A 13,607-nucleotide genomic window follows, 5' to 3' on the forward strand; every position below is an offset into this window, starting at 1 on the left:
ATTCTAACCTTGTCGGGAGCCATACTTAGAAATAGCAAATTCGACACATCAGAACTCTGCCTCCCAAGTCCATGGCTATTATTCACCAGGGGAGATGGTCAAAAGAAGTAAATCTGTCCAAAGGCAGGCTAGAGCACAACCAAAATGCTCAGGCAACTCAACGGGATAATCAGAAACTGGCTGTAAATTTGAAAAGCACTAAAATCCCATTACAGCTCAGGGTCTTGGGCCCATAGCTGACACTGATGATTTACTCACAATCACATAATTACCACGTGTGCACCCCATGGTCATGACCCTGACACAACAGGAGCGACCGGGATGGGGAGGCTGCACATCACCTATATTCATTCCCGTCTCGTTTATCTTCCTTTTGTCCCATTTCCAGGACTTCAGAGCACCAGCGAGCACAGCGGCTTCCAGAAAGAGCAGAAGGATGCCAGGCGACAGCCCCGTGCCCCTGGGGGGCTGGGCCACAGCCGCTGGCGGAGCTGGCCCGGACAAGCACTTCCCCTGCTGTCTCTGGAAGCAGTATTGTAACTGCAGGTGTTCCTGTCGGGAAACCCAGTCTTTGGAAAGCGAGTCAGTGTTGAAGCTTCTCAAATGGTATGAGAATCTCTGCAAAAGCAGGTCTGGGCGGGGCAAACTGGGAAGCATTTGTACTGGACTTCAGTGCATACTCAGAACCCTCTTCCCTCCCCCACCCCCATCCCCACTAGCTTCTTGGGGAGAAAGACCGAATAAAGGAATTCCAGAACTACTTCCATTTGAAAAAGAAGACCTCAAAAAGAGGCTGGTGCTCAACACAGATGAGCAAAACTCATGGAGCCTGACTGAACCTCCATCCAGGAGCTAGGAGGGCACCCTTAATGGTCACTATTAGGTTGCTTTCTTAAAGACTATTAATATTTCATATACTTAATAAAGATGAGAGCACCATTTTCCCAACATTCCATTCAGCAATCTATGTTTACATTCCTTAACCACCAGTGAAGGAGCATTTTAAACATTTGTTGGCTTGTGTATATTTGTTCATTTTTGAACAGTCTCTTCATATCTTTTACCCACGTTCCTTGTCAGTGTGTGAGAGCGCGTTGTATATGCTTACATGAACTTGAGGCGGATTGAAGTCCAGGTTATACACCCTTCCGCTCGCAGGGTGAATCCAGCGCCGGCTGAGACGATCTTTGAGTGTTTCAAAGGGAATGTTCAAAGTGATCACTAGATCCAGGTCACAGATTCTGTCCAGGGCCTCAGCCTGGACTAGTGTCCTGGGGAAACCTAAATGCCAACCACACAAAACACAACAAATGCAAGACATGTCTCAATTCCAATCCGTCACTGAAATAGTATCTACCCCCAAAATTTAATATGAGAAGAAAACACGCTACTTTCGGATGTGGTTCCAGCATCTGGGATACTCAAAGGGTAAGGAGTCACATAAAAGGAGAAAGTGCACTGAACTAAAAATCACGCAACTAGTCCCAGACCCCGTCTTGGCTCTGCTCGTACCCACCTGTGTGACCGTGGACAAGTGGTATCACTCCCACTTCCTCTGTTGTTAAAGAAGTGAGGGGTCAAAATTATATTTGTGCCCTTTTATCTCTAAAAGCTTGTGAGTATATTATTCTTAGGTTACCACACAAAAATTGTGTATGTTTTTATTTTTTTAAGAGCCTAAGTCAATTAAAGTGGGATTTTCCACTCTGGCTTCATTTGAGCCTGCATCTTCACAAGGTGGGAAAAAGTCCAATCTCAAGAAGAACTGGTGCTTTTAAAACTATGTGGGTACTGCAAAGTGTATAAACTCAGCCTGGTTTTCCACGCGTGGGAAAATAAACAGCGAAACTGAAATGTGGGTGCATGCGCATCTCTTCCTTTTTTCCCTTTAAGCATAAACTCCAGGTGACCTTGGGAGTTAGGTGACTCCGAATTATGTTTTTTTAACCCAGGGATTAATCTGCTTTAAATGTAACTCCAGGTATAGCTGGGGTATATTATACACAGTGGTATTATATTTTTCCTAAAATGAATCATTTCAGGCTGTCGCCTCTATTAAAAACCTTCTTGTGTCTAACATCACTTTAAAAATAAAAATGTCCTTTACATCACGGGAAAGAGAGTCGGGTGGATGGCAAGCCGAACGGAAAGTATCACAGCAAGTGCAGCATTCAGAAGAGAAGGTTTTAAATCACGTAGGTAAGGACACCAGCCTATCTCCACCTTTCCACCACTGAAATAACAAGATGAGGATGTAAAGACGGGTATTCGTAGCCCTAAAACCCATACTATTCAAAGAACTCCTTTTCCTACTACAGGAAGTCAGTTGTTCAAACATGAATAAACATGAATGTCCTACGCTCTGTGTTGAAATTCCAAAGTGGCATTAATGTCAAATTTCAGAGTGCTTGTTGAGTTATATGTGACAAAGTCCATTCAAAGGCTGTTTCTATATCCCTGCTTCAGGTACCAATCACTGTTGAAAACTCTCTCCAAAATTCCCTGTAAAGCCTTCCTTGTTGCCTGTCCATGAGGCCAGGCCCCGCTCTCCAAAACCCATCTCTCCCAGGCTCCTCATCAACCAACTTTTCCATAAAGGAAAAGGCCCCTCTTGCCTTCCTCTCCACATAGCAGGGCTATGGGCTTAGGCATAAATGAGATCCCTAATTTTCCTGGGTCTTGCATGTTACTCTGTTGCAACCCAACTCACCTGTTCCCACAATTTCACTTTCAGGCTGCCCATGTAACCATTCTACTTATCTACACTTCCTTAATTTATTCTTCTTTTGTCCATCATCAAATGACATGAAGCGCAAAGATGACTTTGGCCGCATCAACTTACTTTCAGTATTGCTCTCTGCAGACCTTCTTAGCTCTTTTCTGTCATTGAATGTGTGGAGGACACCTCTACCGCAGGGCCTTGGCACTTGCTGTTCTATGCCCAGAGTGTTCTTCATGCAGATCTCTGAATATCTGCCTCCTTATCATCTGGGATATATGTGCCTAAGTAACTTCTCAGGGAGACTTCTGGAACTAGAATATTAAAATAGCCCCATTCCCCTCCCATCTTCTATCTCAGTATTCTTTTTATTTCTATTATTTATTACTATAAATAATTTCTTAGCATTTATTTTTTTTTCTATTCCTACCTCACATCCTGAGAAAATGGACTTTGTCTTGAACATTGCTATACCCTTTAGCTCCTTAAAATATAAACACAGATAAGCAAATTAGTATATGGCCTTATTTCCAAAGTTTATGCCCTAATAAACTTGCTTATATTTTCTATCTAAGGTTGCAAATCCATCAGAAATTATTCCCTACATCTTATAAAACTCAACCTGTGGTCTGCAGTCTAGTGCAAGTCTGGGTCACAGTAAGCACAGAAATGAGAAAAAGTATTTAGCAATTTTATAGCAAATTCTAGAGTCATTTGAATTTTTTTTTTTTTTAATCTAAAAGTTTGGCTTGAATTTATTTTTCTCTTAATTTTCTAGTAATTTGTTTTTGTTGTATTTGACAAAAGTATTGTTTTACAATGGATTGGGGGGGGAAAAATAAAACTAGACTTTCACTACAGATAGTTTGTTCCAGGGTTCCCTTCAAGCTTACTTTGTAATTTCAATAAGGGAGAGCATCCAGTGGCCCCAGTGTATAACTTGATAGTGTTTATTACGGAAGGGATATAAAGTAAGTTGCATCTCTTCCCAAAAGGTCACAAGAACAGAGAGCACTGAACCTGCAGTGAGTTTAACACCATGCTTATGGCCAGAAAAGCTAGAACAAGTTCAGAGGTGGGCAAAGGCTTCTCTTGCAGGTTCCATGTCAGTTTCCTGGTTACCAGGTGCCTAACTCAATATACGCATATTCCCGCCAGGTGAAATGGTTGTTCCAGCACTACAGATGGCGTCCGAAGGATGCTTTCACATCCTCACAGCTGTCCTCCGATCCAGCTGGCGTTCAGACTGGCTTCAACAGAGAAATTCAACAGAGACACCGGTGTTTCTGATCTGCAGCCCAGGCTCCTGTGCCAACAGCCACCTAGCCACCCTTCCTCACACAGTGACTCTGGCTAAGCATCCTCCTCATTTGAAGGCGCCCACACGTTGGGAAATTAGGCTGGGAAGTATGTTCACGGTGGCTTTCTTTTGCAATGAAAAGATGGGTGATTCCTTTCTGTTCTTCTACACTTTCTAATTGAGCATATGATATTTTCAGAATGGAAAAAGCATTCTGCCTTTATAGAGAGAATTGCTGACTAGATTTTCTCAAATTCCAACATAATTTCTATTAGATTCAGTTATGGTTACTTGACGTTTGGGGAAGTGAAAGGTCAAATCATATCTGCCCAAATCACATACCATGGAAACCTTGGCCTTAGCTTTGGAAGGCAGTAAGTCCTGGCGCACAGTGGGCAAACACGAAATGTGACACTAGGGTCGTTGTCTTCCTGCTTTCCATTCCGTGACAATACTTATTTGACCAGTTCACCTTACTTTATGTTTTTATTGATTTTTTTTTTTAAGAGAGAAGGGAGAGATAGAAACATCAATGTGAGAGAGAAACACGGATCAGCTGCCTCCTGCATTCCCTCTACTGGGGATCGAGCTGGCAACCTGGGCCTGTGCCCTGATCAGGAAACAAACTGGGACCTCTCAGTCCATGGGACGACGCTCAATCCACTGAGCCACACCAGCCAGATTATTTTAAAATCTTAATTTAGCCCTGGCCAGTTTGGCTCAGAGGGTGGAGCATTGGACTGCGGACCAGAGAGTCCCGGGTTCAGTTCCCACTAGGGGCACATACAAAAAAAAAAAATCTTAATTTAATTTCATGAAATTATATGACTCTTTTGAGCTCTGTAAACTCAATATGTGACCTTCTTTCTATTATGGAATGGCTTGATTGCTTTACTGTTAATTTATTAAGCAACTTTTCTTTTGATTATTAAGTTTAAAAACTAAATTTTATAATTGGGGTTTTATAGCACCTGGCTGTATTCTTGAGCACCAAATGTACCATAGCTACCAGGTAGATAACAGTGTGATGCTGTCTGAGTCACCAAGGAGCAAGATTTGCACCCATGTGGGCCCTCAGGGCTCAAGTCAATCTACGGCTACATAGACTGGAGGGTGGGGAAGGAGTCTCAGAAGAGTCCAGATAAAGCCATGCCTCCTTTAGCGTTCCCATCAAATACCTTTATAATACTACACATACCCTCAACCAGACCCTTTCCTCTGCCTCCCCTCCCCCAGCAGCTCACTAGATCAGAACGGGGATGCCAGAGAGAGGACCCTGGGAGCAGGCCTGGGCACTATGCGAAGTCTGTACTTTAGACTCCCTTCTCCTGCACTGCACCAGAGTCTGGCCTGGAAGATGAGCTTTCTGATACGAGGATTAAGATGTGTCTTACTCCCCTTGTTATCCTCTGGTGCTACACATGGTACCTTCTACACTGAGCCCCAGCACAGAGAGGACAGCGAGCCTTCCACATAAAGGCACTCCCTCACTGACTGCCCTGTGTGACCCAGTTTTCACTAAATAAAGATGACAACTGGAATTTTAAAAGTTCCCATAGCCACCCAGCTGGTGTGGCTCAGTGGTTGAGCGTTGATCCATGCACCAAGAGGTCACCGGTTTGATTCCTGGTCAGGGCACATGCCCAGGTTGTCGGTCTGATCCCCAGTGGGGGGCATGCAGGAGGCAGCCAATCAATGTTCTATCTTATCGATGTTTCTATCTATCTCTGAAATCAATAAAGAAAAAATTTTTTTTAAAGGTTCCTGCAGCCAAAATAACCCCAAGATCAATCTCTATGCTCTTTCCTCAAATCCTTTTTAAAAAATCCATTTTCTAAAGCAGTAGCGTCCAGCGACGCCAACTAGAGCACAGAACATAACAGAGCTTCTATTGTATTTTTAAAATACATTTTTAAATTGATTTCAGAGAGAGGAAGGGAGAGAAAGAGAGAGATAGAAACACTGATGAGAGAGAAACATCACTCAGCTGCCTCCTGCAGAACCCCTACTGGGGATGGAGTCGGCAACCCGGACATGTGCCCTGACCAGGAATCCAACAAGCAGCCTCCTGGTGAACAGGATGACACTCAGCCAACCGAGCCGCACTGGCCAAACCCTATTGTATTTTTTGTTGTTGTTGTTCATTCTTTTTAACCTTCTATTTTGGAGGAAACATTTTATAAGGTATATAATAAAATTGTATGCACACATAATTTATGCATAAATATCTATATATGAAGATGAACATTCAATATTTTTACTGGTAAATGTGCACAAAGAATTTGAGAGATCATGCCACTAAAAGCCTGAGTTCTCAGCTACAGGCCTGAGTCTTGTGTTTTCACATCACGAGCTACTACCCCGACAAGAAAACATTGTTCATTACCCTTTGGATAGAGGCTGAGAGCTGAAAAAAGCAGAAGGAAAGAATGAGGAACTCTAAAAGAGAACATAACAGTTCTCCCAACAAATAAAAGCTCAAACCTTGTTATTGGCTAACATTTCCTTGTGTAACCAGGTTGCAAGCCAATCTGCTCAGCTTCCCAACTGTTTCTGAACTCTGGGGCCCTCTGGAGGAATGGGTGGAAAATGCAACCGTGTACAAAATAATCGGAACTCAGAATGAACAGATTTCAAAAAATATTTTGGGTAGTCCCTACCTATTGGGCTCTCACTTTCAGAACTGCTAAGACCCACACAGAATCGTTAATTCTGGTGGCTTAGAGGCCTTCTGTTAGGTCCAGGGCTCTTCTCATGTCCTTCCAACTTCAAAATAGGTTAAAGTTAAAAGAACCATAGAAAATACATACATCTAAGGAAAGTTAAAATGAAAGCCTTAGTTGTGAGATGTTAATATTGTTGGAATGCAACCATTTCAAGTTGTTTTTTTTTAATTTTTTTTCTTTATTGATTTTTTTTTTTTAGAGAGAGAGGAAGGGAGAGGAAGAGACAGAAACATTGATGGGAGAGAGAACATTGATTGGCCGCCTTCTGCATGCTCCCCACTGGGGATCGGGCCCACGACCTGGGCATGTGCCCTGACAGGGAATCGAACCTACGACCATTTGGTGCATGGGTCGACGCTCAACCACTGAGCCACACCAGCTGGGCCATTTCAATAGTTTAAAACAGTGCTTTTTAACCAGTGTGCCACAAGAATTTTTAAAACATGCAATACTTGACTAATGAGTTAGGGACACTGACCTTCTTTTCCTTAGATCGTCAAATAAAAAAGATGACAACAGCCAATACCACAATAGCTGTCTTGTATCAATAAATCAAAATTATACCTATTTTTTGTTAGATCAGCAAAATGCTGCACAATTTTAGTAATTACTTTATGTGTGCCATGAGATGAAAAAGGTCGAAAATTGCTGGTTTAGAAATACCAACAACAGAATCATTTCACAGCTTCAAGGGTTCCCCTAACTGATAGAACACATCAAAACTGTTAGGGAAGATTTAAAGGAGAAAATAAAGGTTATGGGTGTCCAGATTCCACCCCAGGCTTCCTAGAACATAGTATCTAGCCACAGGATCAGGACTTAGGTATTTTTTAAAACGTATTTAGGTCATCCTAATAATTCCTTCTGACAAAGAACCACCAAATTTCTTAGTGACAGCAAGAATGAAAATGCAGTATTAAGTACTTTTATCTGACCCATTTTGGGGAGTTTTCACACCAATTCTAAGCAGATACAAACTACTTCAAACACTGAGTGTCCTTTATCTCTGTTCATGGGAGAGCAGAGAAGGGAGGTCCCAAATGCAGGCCAGTCTTTCCAGACTCAGTAAGCCCCTAATCCCAGTCACTTGTTCATCCCATTCCTATCCAGGGACTTACCTCTAAAGAAAGTGGCAGGGGATAAAATACGGTATATTAGTGAAAATAGTAGACCAGAAGTCAAAGATCTGGGTAACAGTTGCTGTTTCAAAAGTGAGGAGAAGCAGCCTTAAGTCAGACACACTCAGGACTCAGTATGACCTGTTAGTTACGGGTAACAAGCATTAGAATCAAACACACCTAGATTTCAACCCCAGCTCAATCCAGCCATCACTGGGAAAACTTCCCCACGTTCTGTCATCTCTCTATCCTTAGCTTACCAGATATAGAACAAGGGTGTGTTACTTTGCTAGGACTGCTGTAGCAAAGTATCCCAGAACAGGTGGCTGAAACAGCAGAAATGTATTTTCACATAGTACTGGAAGCTAGCAGTTTGAGATCCAGGTATTAGCAGGGCTGGGTCCTTTTCTTTTTATTGGTTAATCCTTACCCAATATCCTATTGATTTTTAGAGAGAGTGGAAGTGAGGAAGAGAGAGGGAGAGAAGGAGAGAGAAACATTGATGTGAGAGAGACACATCGAATGGATGCCTTCCGCATGCTCCCCAACCAGGGCCAGCGATTGAACTTACAACCCAGATATGAGCCCTTGACAGGGAACAGAACCCACAACTCTCTGGCGTGTGGGCCGGCACTCTAACCACTGCACATGCTGGCCAGGGCAGCAGGGTTGGTTTCTTGAGGCTTTTCTCCTTGCCTTGCAGACTACCATCTTTCCTGTGTGCCATCATAGGGTCTTTCCTCGTTTGTATCCAACACGTAAATCTGGGGTAAACAAAACTCAGCTCATAAAGAAGGTAATGCCTACTGCATCGGGCAGCTGACATTAGAAGAGCCGGTCCCTATAAAATGTTTAACACGCAAAGAGGTGTGGACAGCGTGCGTGATCGGTCATGGCTGCGGCTGCGGTTGGTGGAGCGCTCCCGGAGCTCAGCTGGTCTCCCAGTGCAACCGAAGGTCCCCGACTCACCAACTCGCCCGTCTTCTATTCCTTTGCTGAGATTTTCGAAGAGTTTAGGAGTCACTGGAGCTCTGTGCTCTCTGCCACAATTACAGCTCGGCACGTCCAGTGAGTCACAGGGACCCACATTCCGGTCCCCGCCCACGCGCAAGGGAGCTCAACACAGCTTAGGCCCCAGGCACAGCACAGCTGCTCTGCTATGAGGCTCCCGCTCTGTGGGTTACCTGCTTGCCCCTCTCATCACCCACCTCATTTCTTAATAGTAAAGCTCCTTCAATCTGCTTTCCTGATCCAGCTCAACACCTCATCACGACAAGCTTTACTTTGGATTTAATGAAAAGACTAGGAAATTAGCACTAAGACTCAGCCGGAAGCTGCTGATAGTGCAAGATTAGCAGGAGGCCGGACCGGGACACACCCTCCACACACAGGCTGCAGGAACCGTCACACAGAACCCAAGTCAAGACAGGGAGGGCTTGTCAGCCTTTTCCACTCACGAGGGCCCCACTCCTCGAGGCATCCACTCAGACGAGGCAACTCTACGTGGGAGAAGCTGAACGGGACGGCTTCCAAGTCCACAGTTCAGTAGTCACTCAGCAAACACAGGATGAAGGTAAGTCTGGGAGACGAAACATCACCACCACCACCACCCTTACCCAACGTGATGCTTTCACGTGGGAGAAGGAGGCTCCTTGATAACAGAAGAGACAAGAAAGGAGCATCCTAAGGGGAGACCATGTTTCCTTTAAGGCAGAAAACGTGAGCATTCTGCAAAGAGCTAGGGAGCATGTGGACAGGAGGGTGAAGAAACGCACAAGGAAAGAGGATTCCAGAGGGGACAGGGACAGGGTCAAAAATCAGGGGGAAGGAGGAGGAGTCGGTAATAGAAAACATTAAATTTTTTAAAAAAGGACATTGAGGGATGGCTTACCTTTCTATTACTACCCAAGCATCACAGGGATGAAGGCACATCTGAAAGTGACTAGCCTCAAACAGCATAAGTCAGGGCAGATGTGCTGCCCTAATCCTTGGAGTTGTCACCAGGGCCCTGGGGAGGGCCTGGGGCTCCCACTGAAGTTTGAGGTGCAGTGTCACAGGTCTGGAGACAGGCTTTCTTTCATCACTCGGGTTAGGCATAAGGGCAAAGGCTCCATGAAGTGAACAGCCATGTTTACTTATCTACCAGACTCTTAAAATATGGAGAGTCTTCAGCCTAACAAAGGCTTCAGGGCACAGGTACGAAATGGTGTCCTAAAAGGTAGACACAGCATTTCCAGAATTCCTTGAACTGACTTATATCAAGGTCTCAACTCGGGCTGAGCAAATTATGAAAGTAATTCAAGTGTGATTTCACATCAATCAGCTGCCTAGAACAGAGTGTCAAATAAGGTGCAATCTGACTGGCACATTTTAAACCATTTTTTTGCAAAGTGCCATTATCCAGCCATATACTGTATATTTTGAAAAAGGAGCATATTGTCAGAGGACTAAAATGTTATAACTAGTGGAAACCTGTTCATCAAGAATGTTCCTGTACCAGGACGTGAAATGTTCATATTAATTTGGGGAAGGGGGCACGTGGTTATTTTGCTGTCGAATACATTTAGTTGACATTTGCTATCCACTGATCCAGGTTCTCTTCTAGAGAACTACTGATATGAGACTGAATTCTTTGGTACTTCGACTTCCTAGGATATCAAGATTTGAAAGGAAACAAATAATTAGTAGATGTATCAACTTAGTTGGATATCGGGATTTGCAAGGAAAATAATTGTTAGATGTATTGAATGTTAGAACAGGATCTGTGGAATTCTTGTAACAGAAAATCTATATCTAAATAAAAATAGCCATTCTAAACATGAAAGTATTTCAATGCATATGTACTTAAATGCATTCTAACTTAGAGATTATCTTCTCTTAAATAAGCGATCGACACTGAACTGGCTTTGATTACATAGGTAGGCCCAAGGAGAATTTGACACTCCAGCTTTGAGTGTATTCTTTTTTTTTTTATCCTCACCCGAGGACAATTTTCCATTTTTTGTTCAGATAGAGTGGGAGGGAAAGAGAGAAAGAGAGAGAGAGAAACATTGAGGTGAAAGGGACACATCGAGTGGTTGCCACCCGCACGACTCAACCAGGGCTGGGGACAAACTGCAACCAAGATATGTGCCCTTAGCGGGAACCAAACCCAGGTCTCTCTGACTGCAGGCTGATGCTCTAACCGCTGAGCCAAACCGGCCAGGGCTTGTGTATTCTTCTTTAAATGTGCTTGTTTGTAGCCTCTGTGAAAATCAGAAGCTCCTTGAGGGCTGGGGCTGAGTTTATTCCTGAAGTGCCCAAGATTCCAAGAGGATATTGTATTCTTGATGGGCAGGGATTACTGACCTGTGGACTAGATGCACACTCAAATCCTGTCAACAGGTGGCAGCATGAATAATTTTTCCTTTTAGAAAGAACTGCGACCAAGTTCTGGTATGGTTTTATCTTTACTAAAGCAATCCTCAAACACATGCTTTCTAAATAACTAGCATTTTCCAGCTTCCTTAGATAATGGTTTCCGAGTGAATATATTCCATTAATTGTTGAGGAAACTAGAAAACCCAATAGGCACAGAAAAATAAAGATCACATTTTAAACACAGAAAGCTTGTTTTCCTCCCTGTTAACTACACACAAGACTGTTCCATCACTTGATTTCTCACCAAGAGTATGGAAAACCTACCTTATGCTTCTATACTGGGCAATTCCTATCCCTCATCTCACACCACAGCCTAGAAAAGCTGCTCTGTCCTGTTGAATCGAACAGCAAATCCAGGTTGAAAGCTAAAATTTTACATAAATTTCTCCTCAAACCTGGCATGCTATATCATGAATTCTGGTGCCTACAGGTTGCATTTTAGACATCGTCCCTCTCAAAACAGATTCACTAAGTGCAGGGAGATGTGACTAAGTTCCTGACTGGTGCGGTCTTCCCAGCAGTGCTCCTCTTAGCCATGCCAAGAGCCCGAGGGCAGCTGGTGCCACAGCAACAAGCTGTAGCGGTGGAAGGGAACAGGGAGCTAGGACGCTTCTGTTTTTCTAATTTGGAGTCGCATTCAGAGCCAGAGTCCACTCCACATTCACAAGCAGGAAAGCAAGCCCTCCACTTGATGGAAATAAAACAGCAGCTCTGAGGGCAACATCAGCCTATGACTGGCAGCTAGTGAAAACGCCGTGTGACATCAGGCCCCCTTCCTACCGCCATTAAGAATGAAATCTTGCCCTGGCTGGTGTGGCTCAGTGGTTGGAGCCCACGGCCCAAAGGGTCACAGGTTCGATTCTTGGTCTAGGGCACGTACCTGGGTTGCATGCTCAATCCCTGGCTCCAGTCGGGCATGTGCAGGAGGCAACCAATCGATGTGTCTCTTTCACATCGGTGTTGGTTTCTCTCTCTCCCCCCTACCCCCTTCTACTCTCTCTAAAAATTAACAGAAAAAGTATCCTTGGGTGAGGATTAACCAAAAAAAAAAAGTGAAATCTTACCACCTGTGATAGCATGGATGGACCTAGACGGTATTAAGCTAAGTGAAATAAGTTAGTGAAAGAAAGGCAAATACCATATGATCTTACTTATATGAGGAATCTAAAGAACAAAATAAATGAACAAAACAGAAACAGACTCATAGATACAGAGAACAGACTGATGGTTGTCAGAGGGGAGGGGGTTGGGGGAATCTAGTGAAAAAGGTGAATGGATTGCCCTGGCCGGTTTGGCTCAGCAGTTAAAGCGTCGGCCTGCGGTCCAGAGAGACCCAGGTTCGGTTCCTGCTAAGGGCATGTACCTCGGTTGCAGTTTGTCCTTGGCCCTGGTTGGGTCGTGTGGGTGGCAGCCACTCAATGTGTCCCTTTCATGTCAATGTTTCTCTCTATATATATCTCTTTCTCTCTCTCCCTCCGGCTCTATCTGAACCAAAAAATGGAAAAAATGTCCTCAAGTGAGGATTGGAAAAAAAAAAATGAATGGATTAAGCAGTACAGATTGGTAGTTACAAAACAGTCACGGGTATGTAAAGTACAGCACAGGGACTATAGTCAGTAATATTGTAATAACTGTATGTGGTGCCAGCTGGGTACTGGAAATATTGGGGGAAACACTTTGTAAAGCATATGATTATCTAACCACTATGTTGTAAACCTGAAACTAATACAAAAACGATACTGAATGTAAACTGTAACTGAAAAAAACCCCCAAAAAACCTGGGGCTAGTATGGAAGAGGCCGTCCACCTCTTCCCAGCTTGTTGGGAAAGCAAGAATCAAATTGCAAATACAAGCCATGGCTCCTCACAATCAATCACGGAGCGATCAACTGAAGTTGAAAGCAGGCAGTCCGGTTGTTCTTCCACAGTCTTCCCTAACCCAGAGACATCCACACCTTCCACGTCACCAGCCAGAAGCCTCAGTAGCAAGTTAAACGTAATCACCATCAAAACCTGTTTTCTGAAGGCCTTTTCTCTCTCATCTTATAATTATCTTATCTGTCCATACAATGTTTACTTGGATGTGTATCTAAGACTTCCATATTCCACTTTATCTGGTTTTTATGGACAGATGGTGCTCCAGATGTTGGCACACAGAGCCCAGGCTACACCGTGTTGCTTTGTGAGCCCTGGGACCCACTTCCTGCTCACTAAAACCTTCCTGGGACCCTTGGGACTCCTCTCTACTACATCCTAGAGTTTAAAAGATTTGTAATAAATGGGCCCTGCTCTCAAGGAGCTTGTAGATTAGTGGTAAATGATTT

General features: G+C 43.8%; 1 protein-coding gene across 1 annotated transcript in view; it reads right to left on the reverse strand.

Annotated features, from left to right (window-relative positions):
• Positions 1-13,607, reverse strand: part of AK4 (adenylate kinase 4) — a 68,950-nt gene that overhangs the window by 4,308 nt on the left and 51,035 nt on the right. The window contains exon 4 of the mRNA XM_036256166.1: positions 1,109-1,281. Within this exon, the coding sequence (XP_036112059.1) occupies positions 1,109-1,281 (173 nt within the window). The remainder of the gene's footprint in view (positions 1-1,108; positions 1,282-13,607) is intronic.

Source organism: Molossus molossus, unplaced genomic scaffold, assembly GCF_014108415.1.
Source record: "Molossus molossus isolate mMolMol1 unplaced genomic scaffold, mMolMol1.p scaffold_m16_p_12, whole genome shotgun sequence".
Lineage (NCBI taxonomy): Eukaryota > Metazoa > Chordata > Mammalia > Chiroptera > Molossidae > Molossus > Molossus molossus.